The 20,352-nt window shown below is 44.4% G+C and overlaps 1 protein-coding gene across 1 annotated transcript in view; it reads right to left on the reverse strand.

The window, feature by feature from the left end:
• LOC129704752 (monocarboxylate transporter 5-like) overlaps positions 1-19,886 on the reverse strand; it is a 54,126-nt gene extending 34,240 nt beyond the window's left edge. Inside the window, exon 1 of the mRNA XM_055648069.1 lies at positions 18,637-19,886. Within this exon, the coding sequence (XP_055504044.1) occupies positions 18,637-18,840 (204 nt within the window). The 5' untranslated portion in view covers positions 18,841-19,886. The remainder of the gene's footprint in view (positions 1-18,636) is intronic.
• Between the last annotated feature and the right edge of the window lie 466 nt (positions 19,887-20,352).

Raw genomic sequence — 20,352 nt, forward strand, 5'->3', positions numbered from 1 at the left:
ATGTATGAGGTTATGTTAGTACACTGGTTACACCGTGACTGGAACAAGGCATCCAACTTTGGTACCCTCTCTTTAAGAAGGATGCGAGAGTCCTTGACGGGGTGCAGAGAGGAATGATTCTGAGAAATATGCATTTTAGTTAATGCAGCTTAAATTTGCTCATTATCTTCAGAGCCATCACACTGTTGGCAAGAGGTTTGAGGGGAATTAAAACAGATCCCTGATATTTACCTTGCGATGCATTTGCCATTGATCCTGACCTCTGGCAGCCTCTGTTGAACGTTTCAATACATTAGTTGAAGAACGGTTGCTATGAGCAAGTATCTTCGAGACAGTACCAGTTAATGATTACACCACTGACCACAAGATACGGGTGCTTCACTGTTATGTTATCATGGAATTAGAGCATTTCTCTTTAGTCCATGTACAATATCTTTCTTTGGCCAATTTTTCACACTTCTCTCTCTAGCAAATAGCCAATGACAAAAATGGCTCAATGATCCCTCTTCAAAATCCTATCATGTGTCTAGCTTGCAACATCAACCTTTTAGTCTCTTCCAACCTCATCTATTGCGTCCGCTGCTCTAGATGCCAGCAGATCTATATCGGTGAGACCAAGCGGAGGTTGGGCGATCGTTTCGCCGAACACCTCCGCTCGGTCCGCAATAACCAAGCGACCTCCCGGTGGCTCAGCACTTCAACTCCCCCTCCCACTCCGCCTCCGACCTCTCTGTCCTGGGTCTCCTCCATGGCCACAGCGAGCAGCACCGGAAATTGGAGGAACAGCACCTCATATTATGTTTTTGGAGTGTACATCACCCCGGGGGAGGAAACCGAAGATCTTGCTGTCTCCTCCCCCACAGCTCCCCTGCTGTCTCCCTCCCACCCTCAGCCGGGGCTACTCCTCCTTTTGCTTTCTTGTCCCCACCAGACCCCACCCCCGTCAGTCTGAAGAAGGGATCGGCCCGAACCCGGGATTTCCTCGCTCCATAGATGCTGCTGCACCGCTGAGTTTCTCCAGCTTTTCTGTGTAACCTTAGATAGATAGGTAGATGCATTGATCAGTGTGTTTAGTTTACTTCAGTTTAGTTTAGTTTAGAGATACGGCACGGAAACAGGCCCTTCGGCCCACCGAGTCAGCTTCGACCAGCGATCCCTGCACATAACACGGTCCTACACACATAGGGACAATTTAACATACGCCAAAAGGGTGTACATACCTGTACGTTTTGGGAGTGTGGGAGGAAACCCAATTCTTGAAAACCACAAGGTCAACGGGGAGACAGGTGCAAACTCCGTACAGACAGCACCCGTAGTCAGGATCAAACCCGGGACCCTGGCGCTGCAAGACAGCAACTCTACTGCTGTGCCACCACAAATTAAAAGACACTTGGACTGGTACATGGATAGCAAAGGTTTAGGGGGATAGGTGCATCAAATCCAGGACAAACAGACTCAGGAATAGCTGCTTCCCGAGAATTATATCTACCATAAATTCAAATCCACACATGCAATATAAAGAATTTTGGAGTGGTTTGAAATTATATATGTATATATGTATGTAGCGCCGTAGAATTTGTGCACCTATTCCCCCCCCCCCCATCTCCCTTCTGTTTTGTTTTTCTGTTTCTTGTTTTTTGTGTAAAATTGTATGTATGCACTGAGTACGAGCAGCTTTCAGTTTCACTGTACATGTATAGTGACAATAAATGGCATATCATATCATATGAGGAGGCACGGGTGAATGGGACTAGCTTTGAAGGGGCATCTTGGTCTGCGTCGTCTAATTGGGCCAAAGGGTGTGATACCGTATTGTATGAGACTGTATGAACTAGTTATTGAAACCATGAACCAACATCTCACAGGCATTATATTGAAGAACAATCATGAATGATGGTGTCCTTAGCATCTCTAAATCAACATTCCCTAAATCAGACTAACATATTATTTTTGAATGCCTGCTAAACATAAACAAGCTATTATATAAACATGTGGTGAATATAAAGAATTTTGGAGTGGTTTGAAATTCAGATGTTAGAGATACAGCGCGGAAACAGGCCCTTCGCTGACCACTCCGCTCAGTCAGCCTTAATCTATCTGATCTCCCAGTGGCTCAGCACTTCAACCCTCCCTCCCATTCCCAATCTGACCTTTTTGTCCTGGACCTCTTCCATTGTCAGAGTGAGGCAAAGCGCAAATTGGAGGAACAGCACCTCATATTTTGCTTGGGTAGTTTAGACTCCAACTAGTCTTACTGTCTCTGCCTACAGTCTATCTTTGCCCCGCCCCCTCTCCTGACATCAGTCTGAAGAAGGGTCTCGACCCGAAACGTCGCCCATTCCTTCTCTCCAGAGATGCTGCCTCACCCGCTGAGTTACTCCAGCATTTTGTGTCCACCTTCGAGAAAGTACAAACTCCGTACATGAAGCATCCATAGTCAGGATCAAACCCAGGTCTCTGCCACTGTGCTGCCCTAAATCAGACTATCATATTACTTTTGAAAATGCTTATTATACACAAATAGGCCATTATATGAATATGTGTTGACTATAAAGAATTTTGGGGGATGACGCGAGATTGTGAATGGTGGTTTAGAAATGCACGTCTCATTCTTACTCTCCATTGAACTGTATATTAAATATTTTATTATATACAGAGGCGAAATGAAACAATCCATTCTGTGGAGATTTACTCACCTGTGTGAACACTTGTCTCGTGTGAACTGCTTTGCACCTAAGTCACTGACTACTAAATTGCCCCTTTGTATATTTCATCAATTTGCAATATTTTAGCAAAAGTAAACATTGCCTTCCAAGCAAACACTATGCTGGGTTGCTAATTAATCATCCTGTTCCATTGCCATTTATTAGTTGCATATAGCCTTTTGTCTCTATTTGTACATAGACCTTTTGTCTACAATTTAAGGGGATTGGAGACACAAGGAACTGTGGATGCTGGTTTACAGAAAAAGACACAAAGTGCTGGAGTAACTCAGCGGGCCAGGCAGTGTCTCTGGAGAACATGGATAAGGTGACGGTTCTGGTCGGAACCTTTCATCAGACATTGTATGGGGGTGGGAGGGGGGGGATGGGGCAGGAAATAGCCTGGCAAATGATAGGTGAATGCAGGTGATTTTGGTTGGCAGATGGTAGGACAAAGGCCAGAGATAAAAAGAAGAAAAGTGTGAGATAAGGATAGAAGAGGACCGAATTGTGAAGCCAGAGGAAGGAATATAAGTGCAAGGGAACGGGGGGGGGGGGGGGGGTAGAGGGGGAGGGGGAGGGGGAAGCGGATACTTCCTTGATCCAGCAGCTAAGGAAACATCCAAACTTTATAAATCAATGCATCTGGTACAAGAGCAGGGAAGTTATGTTGAATCTCATGTATAGCTTTGAGGTTATGTTAAAAACTGAATAGACCATGACTGGAACAAAGCATCTAACTCTGGTACCCGCTCTTTAGGAAGGATGCGAGGGTCCTTGATTGGGTGTAGTTTTGTTTAGGGTGTAGTTTTACTTTAGGTGTAGAAAGGAATGATTCTGGGAAAAAGACATTTAAGTTAACACTGCTACACTGACCAGCAACTGATCAAATTTGAACTTGTTGAACTTGGCTCTGTTGAACTTTTCGACACATTAGCTGAACAACTGTTGCTAAGAGAAAGTATCTTCGAGAGAGTAAGAGTTAATGATTACTCACTGATCCTTCTAATGATCTCACTGATCCTTCCTGAAACATTACCTATCCATGTTCTCCACAGATGTTGCGTGACCCCCCCCAAGTTACTCCAGCACTCGTGTCTTTTTAAGGGGATTAATGGGTTGGACAGGCTAAATGCAGGAAGATTGCTCCCGATGTTGGGGAAGTCCAGGACAAGGGGTCACAGCTTAAGGATAAGGGGGAAATCTTTTAAAACCGAGATGAGAAGAACTTTTTTCACACAGAGAGTGGTGAATCTCTGGAACTCTCTGCCACAGAGGGTAGTCGAGGCCAGTTCATTGGCTATATTTAAGAGGGAGCTAGATGTGGCCCTTGTGGCTAAGGGGATCAGGGGGTATGGAGAGAAGGCAGGTACGGGATACTGAGTTGGACGATCAGCCATGATCATATTGAATGGCAGTGCAGGCTCGAAGGGCCGAATGGCCTACTCCTGCACCTAATTTCTATGTTTCTATGTTTCTATGTTAATGCTTCGGAGGGGGGGTGGGGGATGGGGGAGATTGCAACCTTCACGTGATCCGCCTTGTTTCAATGAATGCAATCAACCTGGTGTGCACAATCAAATAAGATCAAATAGAACAAGTTGTCCTACAGCTTTAGGCTGTGCACGCCATACGCAACAAGAAGACTGCTTTGGTGGGAGTGGAGCTGGCGTGTGGAATTAGAGGCAATCTGCAGCAAATTATACGCACTGTACTTGTGCTGCCATCATATGTTGCAACCACCAGGGAAACATTTAAGGCCAGAAAGCGGATGTCTGCTGTAATCAGACACAATGCCAAATGAAAACTCCAGGGACAAAATAATGGCAGGATTGGACTAAAGCCCATTATTGGGGTTTTGGAAGTGCTTTGAATATTGAATTGTGCACTGAGACAAGACTGGGGTTGTCAGTGGCATGTGGTCACATGCAGAGCACACTGTTGCTTTTGACATTGGATAGCTGCAGAAAAAGCTGTAATGAAGGCGAGGGAATCGGTGGGAAGGGAAATGTGATGCTCTCAATAGACAATAGACAATAGGTGCAGGAGTAGGCCATTTGGCCCTTTGAGCCAGCACCGCCATTCAATGTGATCTTGGCTGATCATCCCCAATCAGTACCCCGTTCCTGCCTTCTAGACTCCCCCAACATCGGGAACATGTTTCCTGCCTCTAGCGTGAACAAGCCCTTAACAATCTTATATATTTCAATGCTGCTCCATTCTCTCAGCATATGACAGTCCCGCCATCCCAGGAATTAACCTTGTAAACCTACCCTGCACTCCCTCAAGAATGTCCTTCCTCAATTTAGGGGACCAAAACTGCACACAATACTCCAGGTGCAGTCTCACTAGTGCTCTGTACAACTGCTTCATGACCATGACTGGGCTCAATTGACTTCCATGACTTCCATCCTGGGAGTGCACGAGAATGAGGGGTGATCTTATAAAGGTGTACAAAATCATGCGAGGAATAAATTGGATAGACGCACAGGGCCTCTTGCCCAGAGAAGGGGAATTGAGAACCAGAGGATATGGGTTTAAGGCGATGCGGGAATTATTTAATAGGAACCTGAGGGGTAACTTTTTCACACAAAGAGTGGTGGGTGTATGGAATGTGCTGTCGGAAGAGATAGTTGAGGCAGGTACCATCACAATGTTTAAGAAACATTTAGACAGGTACATGGATAGGTCAGGTTTAGAAGGATATGGGCCAAACGCAGGTGGGTGGGACTAGTGTAGAAGGGACATGTTGATCGGTGTGGGCAAGTTGGGCCAAAGAGCATGTTTCCACACCAAGACTCTATGGCTATGTCTCTATGTGTCTATGTCATGTGTTTCTCCGAGCCTCTGCAAGTGATCAAGGGCCAGTGGCCTCAATGTAGGCAAAGAGATGATGTGATAAAGAGGACACAATCGGTGAAGGGAGTCACTTTTGCACATCACTAATGTGCACGTGGCAAGTCTAGAACATGTGGGCATGACGTGGAAGTGACACCGTGGACCCTGTAATGAATCCAGGTTGGATATGGAGACTGGTTGGGTGCAATGCAAAGACCAGGGGAACTCTATCCCTGCTCTATAGTTCAATGGTTTATTTATTGTCACCTGTACCAGGTACAGTGAAATCCATTTTTTGCATATAGCTCAACAAGACTATCCCCGTACATCAGCACAATGCCCCCAGTTGGTACATAATGTTCGGAACAGCCCACTGAGCTCACAGGAAAGATGAGCCATTTTGGTGCTATTCTACAGCCCCAACTGCAACTGGCCACGAAGGTCCATTGCAGCTGTGGCCTCCATTCAGTCGTCCCATGAACCGATGTCCCTCTCCACGCCTAATGTCTTAGGGAATGGGGGGGAGGTTAGAGCAGAACTATGGGAAACTATGAGGTGTTTAGACATATAGATAGGTACATGGATAGGATAGGTTTAGATATGGGCCAAACATAGGCAGGGGGAAGGGGCATGATGGTTGGCAGGGACAAGTTGGGCTGCAGGGCGTGCCTGACTCATTCTCTAACCAACCCCCCCTTACCTGGATCCACATCACCTGCCAGCTCTTGCCCCCACCCTTTTCCCTCACCTCATTCTACCAACTAGCTCCTCTCTACTCCTGAAGTATGGTCCTGACCCTAAACATCATCTATCGATTTCCCTCCGCAGCTGCTGCCTGACCCGCTGAGTTCCTCTATCAGTTAGTTGTTTGTTTAGTATTTCCAGAACTCTATTTGTTTTTTAGTATCGATTACCTGTAGTTTAAAACAAAATCATTTTCATTGTCCTTTGTGTTCATTTTTATTCATCATCTGCAAGAAAATACTTGCATCTTGGTGACACTACACAGAAGAAGTATTCAGCTGACATCCACAGATTGAGTTGTGTGGAAAGATTTTAGAAACTGGACACCTAAGGCTTGTAGGAAACATGTCGGAAGAATTTCTTCCAATCAAGGGATATGATTTCCACATTCATTCAAGAATGTATTTGTATAAAGATATCACACAGAACATGGCAGGATGGAAGAACCAAGATAAATAACTTGCTCAACAAACAGAGATAAACTAAATGACCGGCTTCATTCTCAAGGGGTCTTTTCATGATTTCATAAAAACATAGTTGAAAATCTTGGTAAGAATTTCAGAATCCGCAACAATTCAGAGAGGCGGGAGACAAAAAAGGCTTCAGATGGTGGAATCTGGAGCAAAAAGAAACTGCTGAGGAGCTCAGTGGGTCAGGCAGCATTTGTGGAGCCAAATGGACACTTGACTTTTCTGGTCCAGAAGAAGAATCCCAATACCACGGAGAAAGGCACAAAGTTCTGAAATAACTCAGCGGGTCAGGCAGCATCTCTGGAGAAAAAGGATGGGTAATGTTTCGGGTCGGGACCATTCTTCAGATGCCACCCCCTACTTTCAGTCAGAAGAAGTGTCCTGACACGAAACGTCACCCATCCTTTCTTTCCAGAGATGCTGCCTGACCCGCTGAGTTACTCCAGCACTTTGTGCTTTTTTTTTAGAGCAAACCAGCATCTACATTTCCTTGTTTCTACAGACAATGTATATTTTAGCACTGTTTCAAATACCCCCCCCCCCCCCCCCCTAAATTGTGGTGGTGAAAGAATGCAATAATAACAAAGGCAGAAAGGGAATCTTTTTAGCAGTGATGCATTCGTAAAATGTTAAACCGAGGTGAAATAATATTCTTATGCATATCCAAGAAGTACTTCACTGGTTACAGATCAAGGCTAGAAACGATACACATTGTGCATTTCTTTGCTGAAGAGAAAGCTATTGTCCAGAAAACTGGATTGTCCTGGATGGTCATTGCTTTAAGAATAGATAGGCACAGGTTTTTTCCTATTAGCAGCCAGTTCAAGGCACAGTTTGGGGCAAACAATACATGGCGGAAATGGAGGAAATCCTTCTTAAGCAGAGAGTATTACAATCTTAAAATCACTCCTAGTGAAGATTTTGGAAACAGAGTCAATTATTTGTCTTCAAAGGGAATTGGAAAGGAATTTGAAGAATAATGCAAGGCAATGAGAAAGGACATGATGAGATTGCTTCAACAGGAGACAGCATAGACTCAGAACATAGAACATAGAACAATACAGCACAAGAACAGGCCAGTCGGCCCATAATGTCTATGCCGAACACAATGCCAAGTTAAACTAATCTACTCTGCTTACACATGATACATATCTCTCCTGTCCTGCAAATCCATGTGCCTATCTAAAAGCCTCTTAAATTCCACAATTGCCCCTGCCTCCATCACCCCCCCTAGCAGTGTGTTCCAGACACCCAGTACTCTCTCTGTAAAAAAAACATTACAAATATTTGACATTTCCACCCTGGGGGAAAAGGTTTGGACTGTCCAACTTATATATGTCTCTCAACATGTTATATATTTCTCTCAGGTCATCTCGCAGTCTCCAGTGTAGGTCACACTCTCTAATCCAGACAGCATTCTAGTAAACCTCAGAATGTGAGGAGAAACATAGTAACTTGATGGGCCAAATGGCCTTCATAAATTCATAAGGCATGGGAACAGCAGTAGGTCATTCTACACATTGAGTCTACTCCGCCGTTCAATCATGGCTAATCTATTTTTCCTTCTCCACCCCATTCTCCTGCCTTCACCCCGCAACCTTACTCTGTCCCATCAACATTTAATCAGTGGGTGGGGAAGGCAGTCGATGGGGGAGGTGGAAAGAATATAATATGAGGAGATTTTTTTAAAAATTAAGGAATGGAAAGTTAATGAATGAAAATCTTTGTGATTTTATCAAGAGTTGCAGCTTCAGTTGAGAATGTATAAACACATTATTAGATACAATAAGAGGTGAGTGCAGACTTACTGTGGTCAATCTGTTATTGTCAGGGGAAATCGACACGTACTTGCAGGGAACATTTACACCAGAGATTGAGCTGCCAACAGAAAGCCCTTTTGTTTAAAGAATAGATCTCCTTTGCTGGGCTGGTAATGAAAAGTTTTAGTAACTCAGCAGATGGAAATCTGATGCAAAACTGGAATATGGCATAAAAGAATTCCGCATGTATCAAGATTCAGTGAAAATGCTGCTATGCTTTCTTGATTAGCTTACTGATACTCCTTCTCAGTAGAATCCAGGCTCCCTTTCAGTCTAAAGTCAATCCATAAGGCCTCTCATGGAAATCCGTCCTAATCTCGTTTTTATGTGAACTAACTGTGATGGATTCCCGGGAATAATGGTTAGGAATAATAATTCAAGAAAGGAGCGAGAGAAAAAAGGGGAATCATAGGCCACTTAGTCTGACATCAGAGGTGGGAAAGATGCTGGAGTCAATTATTTAAAAAGTAATAATGATGCATTTGGATAGCAGTAAAAGGATTGCTCCAAGTCGGCATGGATTATTGAAGGGGAAATCCTGCTTGACTAATCTTCTGGAATTTTTTGAGGATGTGACAAGTAAAATGGATGAAGGAGAGCCAGTGGATGTAGTGTATCTGGACTTTCAGAATCTTTGATAAGGTGGAATTTTTGAGGATGTGGACAAGTAAAATGGATGAAGGGTCCCAATGTAGGTGCAATGCATGGACTAAGGAATTTCATGGAGGAATTCCTTTGAGGGTGTATTGGGGATTTCAGAATGGATAGAGTGGGGATAAGGCCCACACAAGGAGATAGGAATTGGGTATCTGGACTTTCAAAATTGATAAGGTCCCACACAGGAAATGATTGGGCAAAATTAGAGCACATGGTATTGGGGGTAGGGTATGGACATGGATAGAGAATTGGTTGGCAGGCAGGAAACAAAGAGTAGGAATAAACGGGTCCCTGTCAGAATGGCAGGCAGTGGCGAGTGGAGTGCCGCAAGGCTCGTTGTTGGGGCCGCAACTATTTACTATATATATTAATGATTTAGGTGATGGGATTAAAAGTAACACTAGCAAATTTGCAGATGGCACAAAGCTGGGTGGCAGTGTGAACCGCGAAGAGGATGCTAGGAGGTTGCAGGGTGACTTAAACAGGTTGAGTGAGTGGGCAGATGCATGGCAGATGCAGTATAATGTAGATAAATGTGATAATGTAGATATTCTGAATCCTGCCCAGGATTTTAAAGTTAAAAGTTAATGCTAAAAAAAAACATTTTATGAATGTAACAAGAGAACAGAAGTTAACAATGCAGAGTACAAAGGATAGATTCAGTGTGGTGCTGAGTCTGAATGGACGTCTTATTACAAAAACAAGGAAATGCAAATGCTATTCTACAAATAAAAACACAAAGTCCTGGAGTAACCCAGCGGGATTCAGACAGCATTCAGACTGAGAAGGGTTCTCACCCGAAGCGTCACTTATCCATATCCTTCAGGGATACTGCCTGACCTGCTGAGTTACACCAGCACTGTGTGTTCTATCCAAGATTCCAGCAACTGCAATTCCTTGTGTGACCAGAAATGTACTGGCTCCATTAGCCTTTTAGGGTTGGAAACAAAGGTCACCAAAGAAAAGGGCACTGACAATTGTATGGGAGATACAATCCGTACAGAGAGCACTCGTAGTCAGGATCAAACCCAGGTCCTTGGCTCAGTAAGCTGCAACTCTACCGCTGCGCCACTGTGCCATCCAGAGAAAACCCATGTGACCATAGGAGGAACATGCAAACTCCATTTAGACAGCATTTTGGAACAAACCCAGATCGACGGAGCTGTTCAAGTTCAAGTTATATTTCTTGTCACATGCACCAATTGGTACAGTGAGATTTGAGTTACCGTACAGCCCTATGAATAAAATAACACAATACACAATAGGATTTAATATGAACATCCCCCACAGCAGAATCAACGTTTCCCACTGTGAGGGAAAGCAATAATGTTCAGTCATCTTCCTCTTTGTTCACCCGTGGTTGGGGCTTTGAGCCCTCCGCAGTCGCCGCTACGGGCGGCCCGATGTTCAGGCCCTCTCGCCGGGATGATCAGAGCTCTGACATCGGAACGGAAGAACACTCTCAGCGGTATGGAGTTTCCGAATCGGCCACTTCTTACCGGAGGATGCGGCTCCGAAAGTCCACAGGCCGAGCTGGGCGGAGAAAGTCCACAGACCGATGCGACTCAGAGAAAAGACACATCTCCGACCTGGAGATGTATGGGAGATACAATCCGTACAGGAGATCCGTGAGAGGTAGCAGTTCCATTAGCAGTGTACCATCCCCGTTCCTAACGCTGCATCTGTATTTACCATGGAAGAGGATGCTGCCTTCGTCTTAATCAGAGGGTAGATAGTATAGATCAGTGATTCAGTGGGCTAGTCTGAAGAAGCGTCCCGACCCAACACATCACCCATACATGTTCTCCAGGGATGCTGCATGACCCGCTGAGTATAGTTTTTTAGTTTAGTTTAGATATAGCGTAGAAACAAGCCCTTTGGCCCGCCGAGTCTGCACCGACCAGCAATCCCCGCACATTAACACGTTCCTACACTAGGGACAATGTTTACATTTATACCAAGCCACTTATACCTACAAACCTGTACGTCTTTGGAGCATGGGAGGAAACCAAAGTTTTCGGAGAAAACCCACGCATATCACGGGGAGAAAGTGCAAACTCCATACATACAAGTACCCATAGCCAGGATCAAACCCAGGTCTCTGGCGTTGTAAGCGATGTAAGGCAACATCTTTACCACCGTACAACCCAACTAGTTACTTCTAGCATGGGTGTCAGAGGTTATGGGGAGAAGGCAGGAGAATGGGGTTAGGAGGGAGAGATAGATCAGCCATGATTGAATGGTGAAGTAGACTTGATGGATCGAATGGCCTAATTCTACTCCTATTCCTTATGCCCATATGACCTTTTTTTGTAAACCAGCATTTGCAGTTTCTTATTTCAGCAAGATAATTGAGATACTGGGTGGAATGAATAATATGCAGTCGGGGTTCTGGAAAAGCAGGCTGGGTAAGTCAGTCTTTGTAGATAGGATGCCGGGCTGCATACAGTAGGAATGGGAATTGCATATGGACTGGCCATGTTTCTTCCATTCTCCACGGACACTCGGATGTACCGGAGAGATGGAGAATAACAACAAGAAGTGTAGAGACTAACCAGTCCACAAAAGGCTTGTAACTTTAACATCATTGATGGGGGAACATTAAGAAAGATAAACAAAGAAAAACTGATCAGTCACTTTGCAAAAAGTCTGAGTTAATAAACAACAGCCCATGCTGTTTTAAAAAGGACATTTTTTACTGACTAAACTGACAGGTATTTTTACAGGTAACTGAGGAAACTATCCACGGATTTCCAGAATCAGACGCAAAAGACTGGAAAGTTAAATTGAGGCCCGAGGAATAAAAGGATCAGTAAGGGTGTAGATAAGAAAGTAAGTCAAGGGTAAGAGATAAGAAAATCATGGTAAATAATGAATTTCAGACTGAGGGAAGATAGATGACGATGCAGTTTCTAAAACCACACCTATTTGTAACATTTGCAGCACGGTCCCTACAACTTATGGACATGAACTCTCTCAAATTTATTGTCAGAGTATCATGCAGGCATTTTATTGCTTGAGCCAGTGCCATCTTTGTGCCCAGCAGTTTGCTTTCCCCTCGGCTCCTTCTAATATTTATCCAATTCGCTTTGGCAAGCCACAAATGAATTTGCATCCGCCACTTTGAAACGGCGCATCCCATTTCACAAGCGCAACACTCCCAATCAATGGTTCGAGGCTCTGGAGGACAAATCATTAACTTAACCACAATGTCACTGTTCCCAAAGACTGGTCTTCAAAGGACCAAATGATGAATTTATATAATGCAGAGGTGGAGGGCAGAATCGACCTGGCTTGTCACCATTGTTTAATTATATCCTGTCACACAGTTTGTAACTTTCCATGTCATTTGTAGATCATCTTGATATGAGGATTAGGTTAGATTAATTTATTGCCTCATATATCCGGATACAACAAGATTCCCTTATCCTATATGGAATACTGTATACAGAAACAATTAATGACCTTTTGCATTTACATTCTTCAACAACCTTTACCCATAGTCAGTAATTGCACAATCCATAAAACTGTCTCACTATGACAACATAAAAAGACCTTTCTCTACCGAGCAAATAGTATCTCATGTTCTCCAATGATGCAACTCATATTATGTAAGCTTACATTCTATCTTCAAAGCCACAATACTGCCCTGCTCTACATCTATTTACTCGAATACTCTGATTGCAACACAGAACATTTATAATTAACAGATATTAAGCAAAATCCCTTCAGAATAATTTCTACATTACTGGGTGAAACGGATCACATACCTCAGGAACAGGAAATAATGAGTCATGACTCAGTGATGAGTCAGTCCAGAACAAGGGGTCACAGATAAAGGATAAGAGGGAAGTATTTTAGGACCGAGATGAGAAAATCATTTTTCACACAGAGAGTGGTGAATCTGTGGAATTCTCTGCCATAGAATGTAGTTGAGGCCAGTTCATTGGCTATATTTAAGAGGGAGTTAGATGTGGCCCTTGTGGCTAAAGGGATCAGGAGGATTGGTGAGAAGGCAGGTACAGGATACTGAGTTGGATGATCAGCCATGATCATATTGAATGGCGGTGCAGGCTCGAAGGGCCGAATGGCCTACTCCTGCACCTATTTTCTATGTTTCCATGACAAAACCTGCAGACTCTCTCACTGGGGCCATTGGACTGTGATAGAATTGAATTGAATGATACAGCAAGGAAACAAGTTCTTCGGCACATTGAGTCCACGTTGACCATCGATCACCCGATCGCACTGGTTCTATGTTTTCTGACTTTCAACATAGAAAAACGTAAAATAGGTGCAGGAGGAGACCATTTAGCCCTTCGAGCCAACATCCACTTCCCACACACTAGAGGGGAAGTTGTCAGTTTAAAGGGGTGGAGGGTGGGGGAGTGGGGAGAAGCGGGGCAAGAGCTAGAGCTGGAGTAACTCAGCAGGTCAGGCGGCATCCCTGCAGAACATTGATGGGTGAGGTGGCCTCAGGGGCTGTAGCCACCTAGCCTGCTCAACCTCTCCCTACAGCTTAGCCCTCGAGTCCTGGCAACATCCTCGTAAATCTTCTCTGCACCCTTTCCAGCTTGACACCATCTTTCCTATAACATGGTGCTCAAAATTGAACATAATACTCTAGATGTTGTTGAGAGAGACACTGATGTTGGTTCCCTAACGCTGCCAGTGGATCTGGAGGATTGTCTGGAAGGCTCGTTGGACCGTGAAAACAGGAGGAAGTTGGAGATGTCAGACATGAGGAGTAAGTGCCAGTAGGAGGGTGAACTGGGGTAATGCCTTCAGCGCCTTTAAGATCGGCTGCAGGAGGCGTCACCGGGTCACCAAGATGGCCGGGCAAGGAGAGGAGAGGGATATCGGTTCACGGGAACTGCCCCAGTAAATCTAGCGTGCGGGCCGACCGGATTTTGAACAATGGTGACAAAAGTGGCGATGCTTGCACGTGTGATAATGCAAAAAGAAATTCAATGCGCAGTTGCATGTGTGACAAATAAAGCACTATTGAACCACTGAACCTTTTGATAGAAACAGCGGTGGTGTTTCTCCAGTGTTTCAATGTGCCTGCTGTAGGCAGCCCATACATTAGACCCCAGGTCTGTGATGTCCAGACGTTTCTGCAGGGTTTGACGTTTTGATCTTCACATACCTTTTTCTTCAGAAGCCAATTATTGTGTTGGCACACTTAAGGCAATGTTTAATTTCATCAATATCTGCCCGCATTGGTTTGGTTTGGTTTAGTTTTGGGACACTGCGTGGAAACAGGCCCTTCCGCTCACCAAGTCTGCGTCGACCAGCGATCACCCGCTGACTCGTTCTATATTATCCCTGTTTCACATCCTACACACTAGGGTATTCCGACTGCGCATGGCCAGGTCAAAGGTTACTATGCATAAACATTGCTGGAAAGCAGTGGAGTTGTGTACATACACCTTCATTTCTTCTGTTTTTTCCAGCTTTGATTCTTCTAGGTAAGTAACTATACCACTACATCACTTCACCGCCCTTTAGTAAATAGCTTTAAGATATGGTAAGTGGTGTACATTTTCTTGGACCTTCATTATCAGAGGGTGGTGTTGTACAACAAGCCACGGTGGTACAGCACCTTTGTTTTGCATGCATTGAGAGTAAGGTCCTTTTCACTTGTATGTTTCAGTGAATGTGATAACAATTACTTTGGGCCTGGCTTCATGTACCTAGGCAAGTATTATTTGTAATTTAATGACTGAGGTTAAATTTACTTTGGGTCTGGACTGGATCGGTTGCATAGATTGAATGTTTGTTTTTGTTTAGTTTGACCTGTACATTGTATGGAAGTTTATTCGAGGTAACGTGTAATATTGCAGCACAAAAAAGAAAAAAAAGGGAAACTTGCTGGGCAGTAATGCAGCTTTGCTCAATATTATTGTACACAGAGATTAACTCAGTTCTGGATCCATTTGATATAATCATTCATTATAATTTGATGTGTCAGAGAGGACTCTCTTGAACTTCTGCCTGTGTACAGTAGAGAGCATATTGACTGGTTGCATCACGGCAATTTCTGTTAGAAGGTCCATCGTTGTCAAAGTGGACTTCAAGATAGCCCAGATGTTGAAGGCAATCAGCAGGTTGTTGAGGATCAGGACAGAAGTCTCCTCGTGGCGATCTCCGGAAACGACAATACGATGCACTCTGTGACTCGTCGGGCGACTAATTCTGTCAACATGTTGGACGACGACAGAAGCCAACAGCGAACTACACGAGCGAATGAGAAGTTTGTTTGGGGCTGCTGCCAATGGTCAAGTTGTTGGAGGTAACAGAGCAACAATTGGCTGAAGAAGGGTCTCGACCCAAAACGTCATCTACTCCTTCGCTCCATAGATGCTGCCTCACTCGCTGAGTTTCTCCAGCATTTTTGTCTACCTTTGATTATTCCAGCATCTGCAGTTCTTTTTAAAAAATAATTCAAAGGTCATCGCTGCCTATAATGGGTAGGTGATGTAGACATCCATGTCCTTTCTGCTCGGATAGGATATAATCTCGAACAAATGTCCAGATCATGGGTGATGTCATGTAATCTTGTGCTAGTCTCTCCGATAAAACAGCACGTTGGTTATGACAAGACTCTGCCCCAAGCATTTTGTCAGGAGTAGGACACCATTGGAGTTAACCTATCTTGCTTTCTCCTTTCCAGTTATACCTTGCCAGAGTATTGTACCTTTGCCGAGGCTGGAACTGAAGTTGCCCAGAAGGATCAGTTTGTCGCAGATAGGCAAGGCACGGTTCTTTTTTTAAGGTCAGAGTGAAGTTTTGTCTTTGCATTGTCCACGGCTTTCAGGTTTGGCCTTCCCACGCTGTATGACTGTAGTGTGCTGATTCTGCATTAGAGCGAGGTGGAAGGTCAGGCGATGTTCACTTGTTTAGTTTAGTTTAGAGATACAGCGGGAGGAAACTGGAGCAGCTGGAGGAAATCCACCCAGTGACAGTCGATCCATTCTTTCATCATATTGCATTTCTAGAACACGGGGGGTTGAGGCGAGACCTGACTGAGGATTACGAGAGGAACAGATAGGGTGGACTGTCAGGACTTTTTTTCCCCACGGTGGAAATATCAGGATAGCATAGCTTTAGGGTGGGAGGGGAAAAGCTTAAAGGAATTGTGTGGGACAAGTTTTTTACACAGTGGGTGGTGAGTTCCTGGAATGTGCTGCCATGGAGGCTGATACAATAGTGGTGTTTAAGAGGCTTTTAGATAGGCATATATATATATACAGGGAATGGAGGGATATGGATCACATGCAGGCAGAGGGGATTAGTTTCATTTGGCAATGTGCCCGCCACTAACATTGGATGGAATGTACCAGACATATAGAACATAGCACAGTACAGCACAGGAATGGGCTCATTATGCCAACAATGTTTGTGCTGACAGAACTGATCTCATCTGCCTGTACATGATCCCTGTCCCTATAGTCACTGCATTTCCATGTGCCTATTCAAAAGCCTCTATCGTATATGCCTCCTCCACCCACTCCCCGCCCCCCCCCAACCACTCTCTGTGTAAACAAACTGCCCCACACGTCTCCATTCAACATTTTCCATGTCACCTTAAAGCTATGCTCTCTTGACATTTCATCTCCATTAAACTTTCCCCCTTCTCACCTTGTGGCTAAGGGGATCAGAGGGCATGGAGAGAAGGCAGGTACGGGATACTGAGTTGGATGATCAGCCATGATCATATTGAATGGCGGTGCAGGCTCGAAGGGCCGAATGGCCTACTCCTGCACCTAATTTCTATGTTTCTATGTCTATGTTTCTATACCTATGCCCTCTGCTGTTGGACATTTCCACCCTGGGGACAAAGGTTCTGACTCTCTATCCTATCTATACCTATTATATACTTCTATCAAGTCTCCCCTCAACCACTAACGTTCCAGTGGTCTAGGACGAGTCGCACCCTGGCCACTCCCTCTTCTCCCCTCGCCCATCAGGCAAAAGGTATAGAAGTGTGAAAACACACAACTCCAGATTCAGGGTCAGTTTCCTCCCAGCTGTTATCAGGCGACCGAATCATCCTACAACAAACAGAGAGTAGTGCTGAACTACTCTCTACCTCATTGGCGACCCTTGGACTATCCTTGCTTGGACTTTGCTGGCTTTACCTTGCACTAAACGTTATTCCCTTATGAATCTATACACAGTGAATGGCTTAACTATTAATCATGATTTATCTTTCTGCTGACTGGTTCGCATGCAACAAAAGTTTTTCACTGTACCTCAGTAGGCGTGACAATAAACAAAACTGAACATGTTTGATGTTCTATCAATAAACATGGCAAATGATACTTCATGCCATCAGCCAAATCCTGATGGAGATCGAGCTGGGGCCATCCCTGTGGCACCAAATTAGTAGACCACCCCTGAAACCAATTAGTCATCCGTTTATTAAATCTCTGCTTTGTCTCTGACAACCAATTTTCCATCCACATCAATACGTTATCCCTAATTCCATATTAAGGTTTATCAAAAGCCTCATCAATTCCAAATTTACCACATTCCGCTTGCCTATTCTGCTGGATACATGACAAAGTCCAGTAGATCAGTCCAGTATGGTTTTTCTTTGTGAAGTCCATGCTGACTTTGCTGGATCCCATTATTATTTTCAAGGTTAGGCACAAAATGCTCGAGTAGCGGAGCTGGCAGCATTTCTTTTAAGGTGTTCTATATTTACATTATTTTGTAAAAGATTCCAGCGTTCGCCCTATTACCGACGACTTGTGGAGGCCCTTAATGTGTTGGCATCGACTCAGTTACACAGTGACCATCAGAAGGTGCAATACCTTGCAGGGTAACTGGCGTAACCAGGTCGCTAGGAGTGGCCGTACCCATTTTGCCCGGACCAAAAAACAAATGGAAAAACCATCACACAAAGGGTACAGTGCGAACGGAACCAATGCACATTACCGGCGGAGTATTTAGAGTGTGTATCTGTTTAGATTATATTTGGACCCAATAGAAGAGTAAACACACGACTTCCGACGACCCTGTGTCGCCAAAGATATTTTCTCTGCACAAAACATAAAGCTGGAATTGCCAGATTTGAACAGCCTGAACAACAAATCAAAAATCTCTCTTCTGTTGTTGACTTCATAGACTTTTGTTTCAGATTGTTGCCAAACGAACATCCTTAAACTCTACCAAAGAAGCTCTCTTCCTGGTTATTTGTGGCCCACGGACTTTAAATAAATGTACCCCCACCACCAGAGGCGATTATCGCCCCAGGGCATGAAACTAGACAAGGTGGTTTCCAGCGTCTAGTTGCTGGTGCCAAACCGCCTCGCTAGGTGCCCCGTTTTGTTGCAACAGGTCGCTCCTGCTGCAATTCTCACTTTCTTCTCTCAAGCTGCAAAACTTTCCACTAACCATAAAGAGATAGAAGACGATTATCCATCCCCAGCCACCTTCCGGGGGATCCACCAGTTTCCGACTTTGGGCTCCGTTTGGTCTCGACATGGTAAGGTTTCTTGCTTTGATTTTGTTTCGGTTACCTCCCGGGGTCGCCGTTTCCACTGCCTCTCTAATCCCGTGCACCTCCCGCCTCTCCCTCTCTGGGTTGTCTCCAAGCATTGCGTGCTGCCTTTTACCAAGTCACACGGACACAACCTACCCCTAGCGGCCGGGGTTGACAAGTTCAATTCAAACTATCTGGCTTTGCTGAGCACCAGAGCGTTGCGGGACAAGGCTCACTTTGGAAGTCAGAGCGAATAAAAATGACTCCCAAACTCACCCGTGGGAAGAGACTGGGAGAAACATCACATATGATTATATGAATGGGCAATATAGTTAGAGAAGACAGAGTGCTGGAGTAACTCAGCAGGTCAGGCAGAATCTCGAGAGAAGTAGAAACTAAGAACTGCAGATACTGGTTTATGCCAAAGATAGACAAAAAAAGAATGGAGTGACTCAGTAGGTCAGGCAGTTTCTATGGGGAACATGAATAGGTGATGTTTCGGGTAGACACACTTCTTCAGACTCTGAAGTCCGAAGAAGGGTCTCTGAAGTCTGAAGAAGTATCTTGACCCGAAACGTCACCCATCCATGTTCTCCAGAGATGATGCCTGACCTGCTCAATTACTCCAGCACTTTGTATCCTTTTGCGTAAACCAACGTCTGCAATTCCTAGAAAGGTCTCTGCAATAAAGTTAGTGAATGCTCAAATTACCCGGAGAGTGAAACAGTCATGAAGTCGCATAGCACGAAAACAGGCCATTTGACCCTCATCACCATGCTAACCAGTGGACACCCACCTGTATTGATCCCACCTTCCATCACTTGGCCCACAAACTTCTATACCTGGGCAATTTAAATTGTGTGTCTAACATGTCTTAAATTTTGAAGATGGACACAAAATGCTGGAGTAACTCAGCGAGACAGGCAGCATCTCTGGATGGAAGGAATGGGTGACGTTTTGGGTCGAGACCCTTCTTAAACGCTGACAGCATCTCAATCAGCAGCTTCCACCACATTCACCAGCAGTTCCAGGTACTCACCTTGAGCGATAAAGATCTCCTTCAGATCCCCTCTTCTTTTAAATTAATGCAAAAAAACAAAACCATAGGGACTAAATAAAGATATTTCTCAAAAATATATATTTAGGAACTGCCACTAAATACTGGGATGGCATCACAGATCAACACCATCCCAGAATGTATTGGCAATTCCTAAGCATCTTTATTGAACCATGTTTTGCCATCCAACTGGTAAAAGCACTCCCCAAGGAGCTGTTAAGTTGGAACATAGAAACATAGAAAAATAGGTGCAAGAGAAAGCCATTCGGCCCTTCGAGCCATTCAATATGATCATGGCTGATCATCCAAAATTAGTACCCCATTCCTGCTTTTTCCCCATATCCCTTGATTCCTTTAGCCCTAAGACCTAGATCTAACTCTCTCTTGATAGGAAATCGCAACACAAGTAAACCTTATGGCCACCAAACCTGTTTCACCATTCAGTAAGATTATGGTCAGACTAATCTTAGAATTAGCTGTACACTCCCACCAGCTCTCTGATGCCCTTGAATCTTCCATAGACCAAAAATATGTTTCCCTTCACCAGGAATATATCCAGTGATTCAGCTTT

The sequence above is a fragment of the Leucoraja erinacea genome, chromosome 16, assembly GCF_028641065.1.
Source record: "Leucoraja erinacea ecotype New England chromosome 16, Leri_hhj_1, whole genome shotgun sequence".
NCBI lineage: Eukaryota > Metazoa > Chordata > Chondrichthyes > Rajiformes > Rajidae > Leucoraja > Leucoraja erinaceus.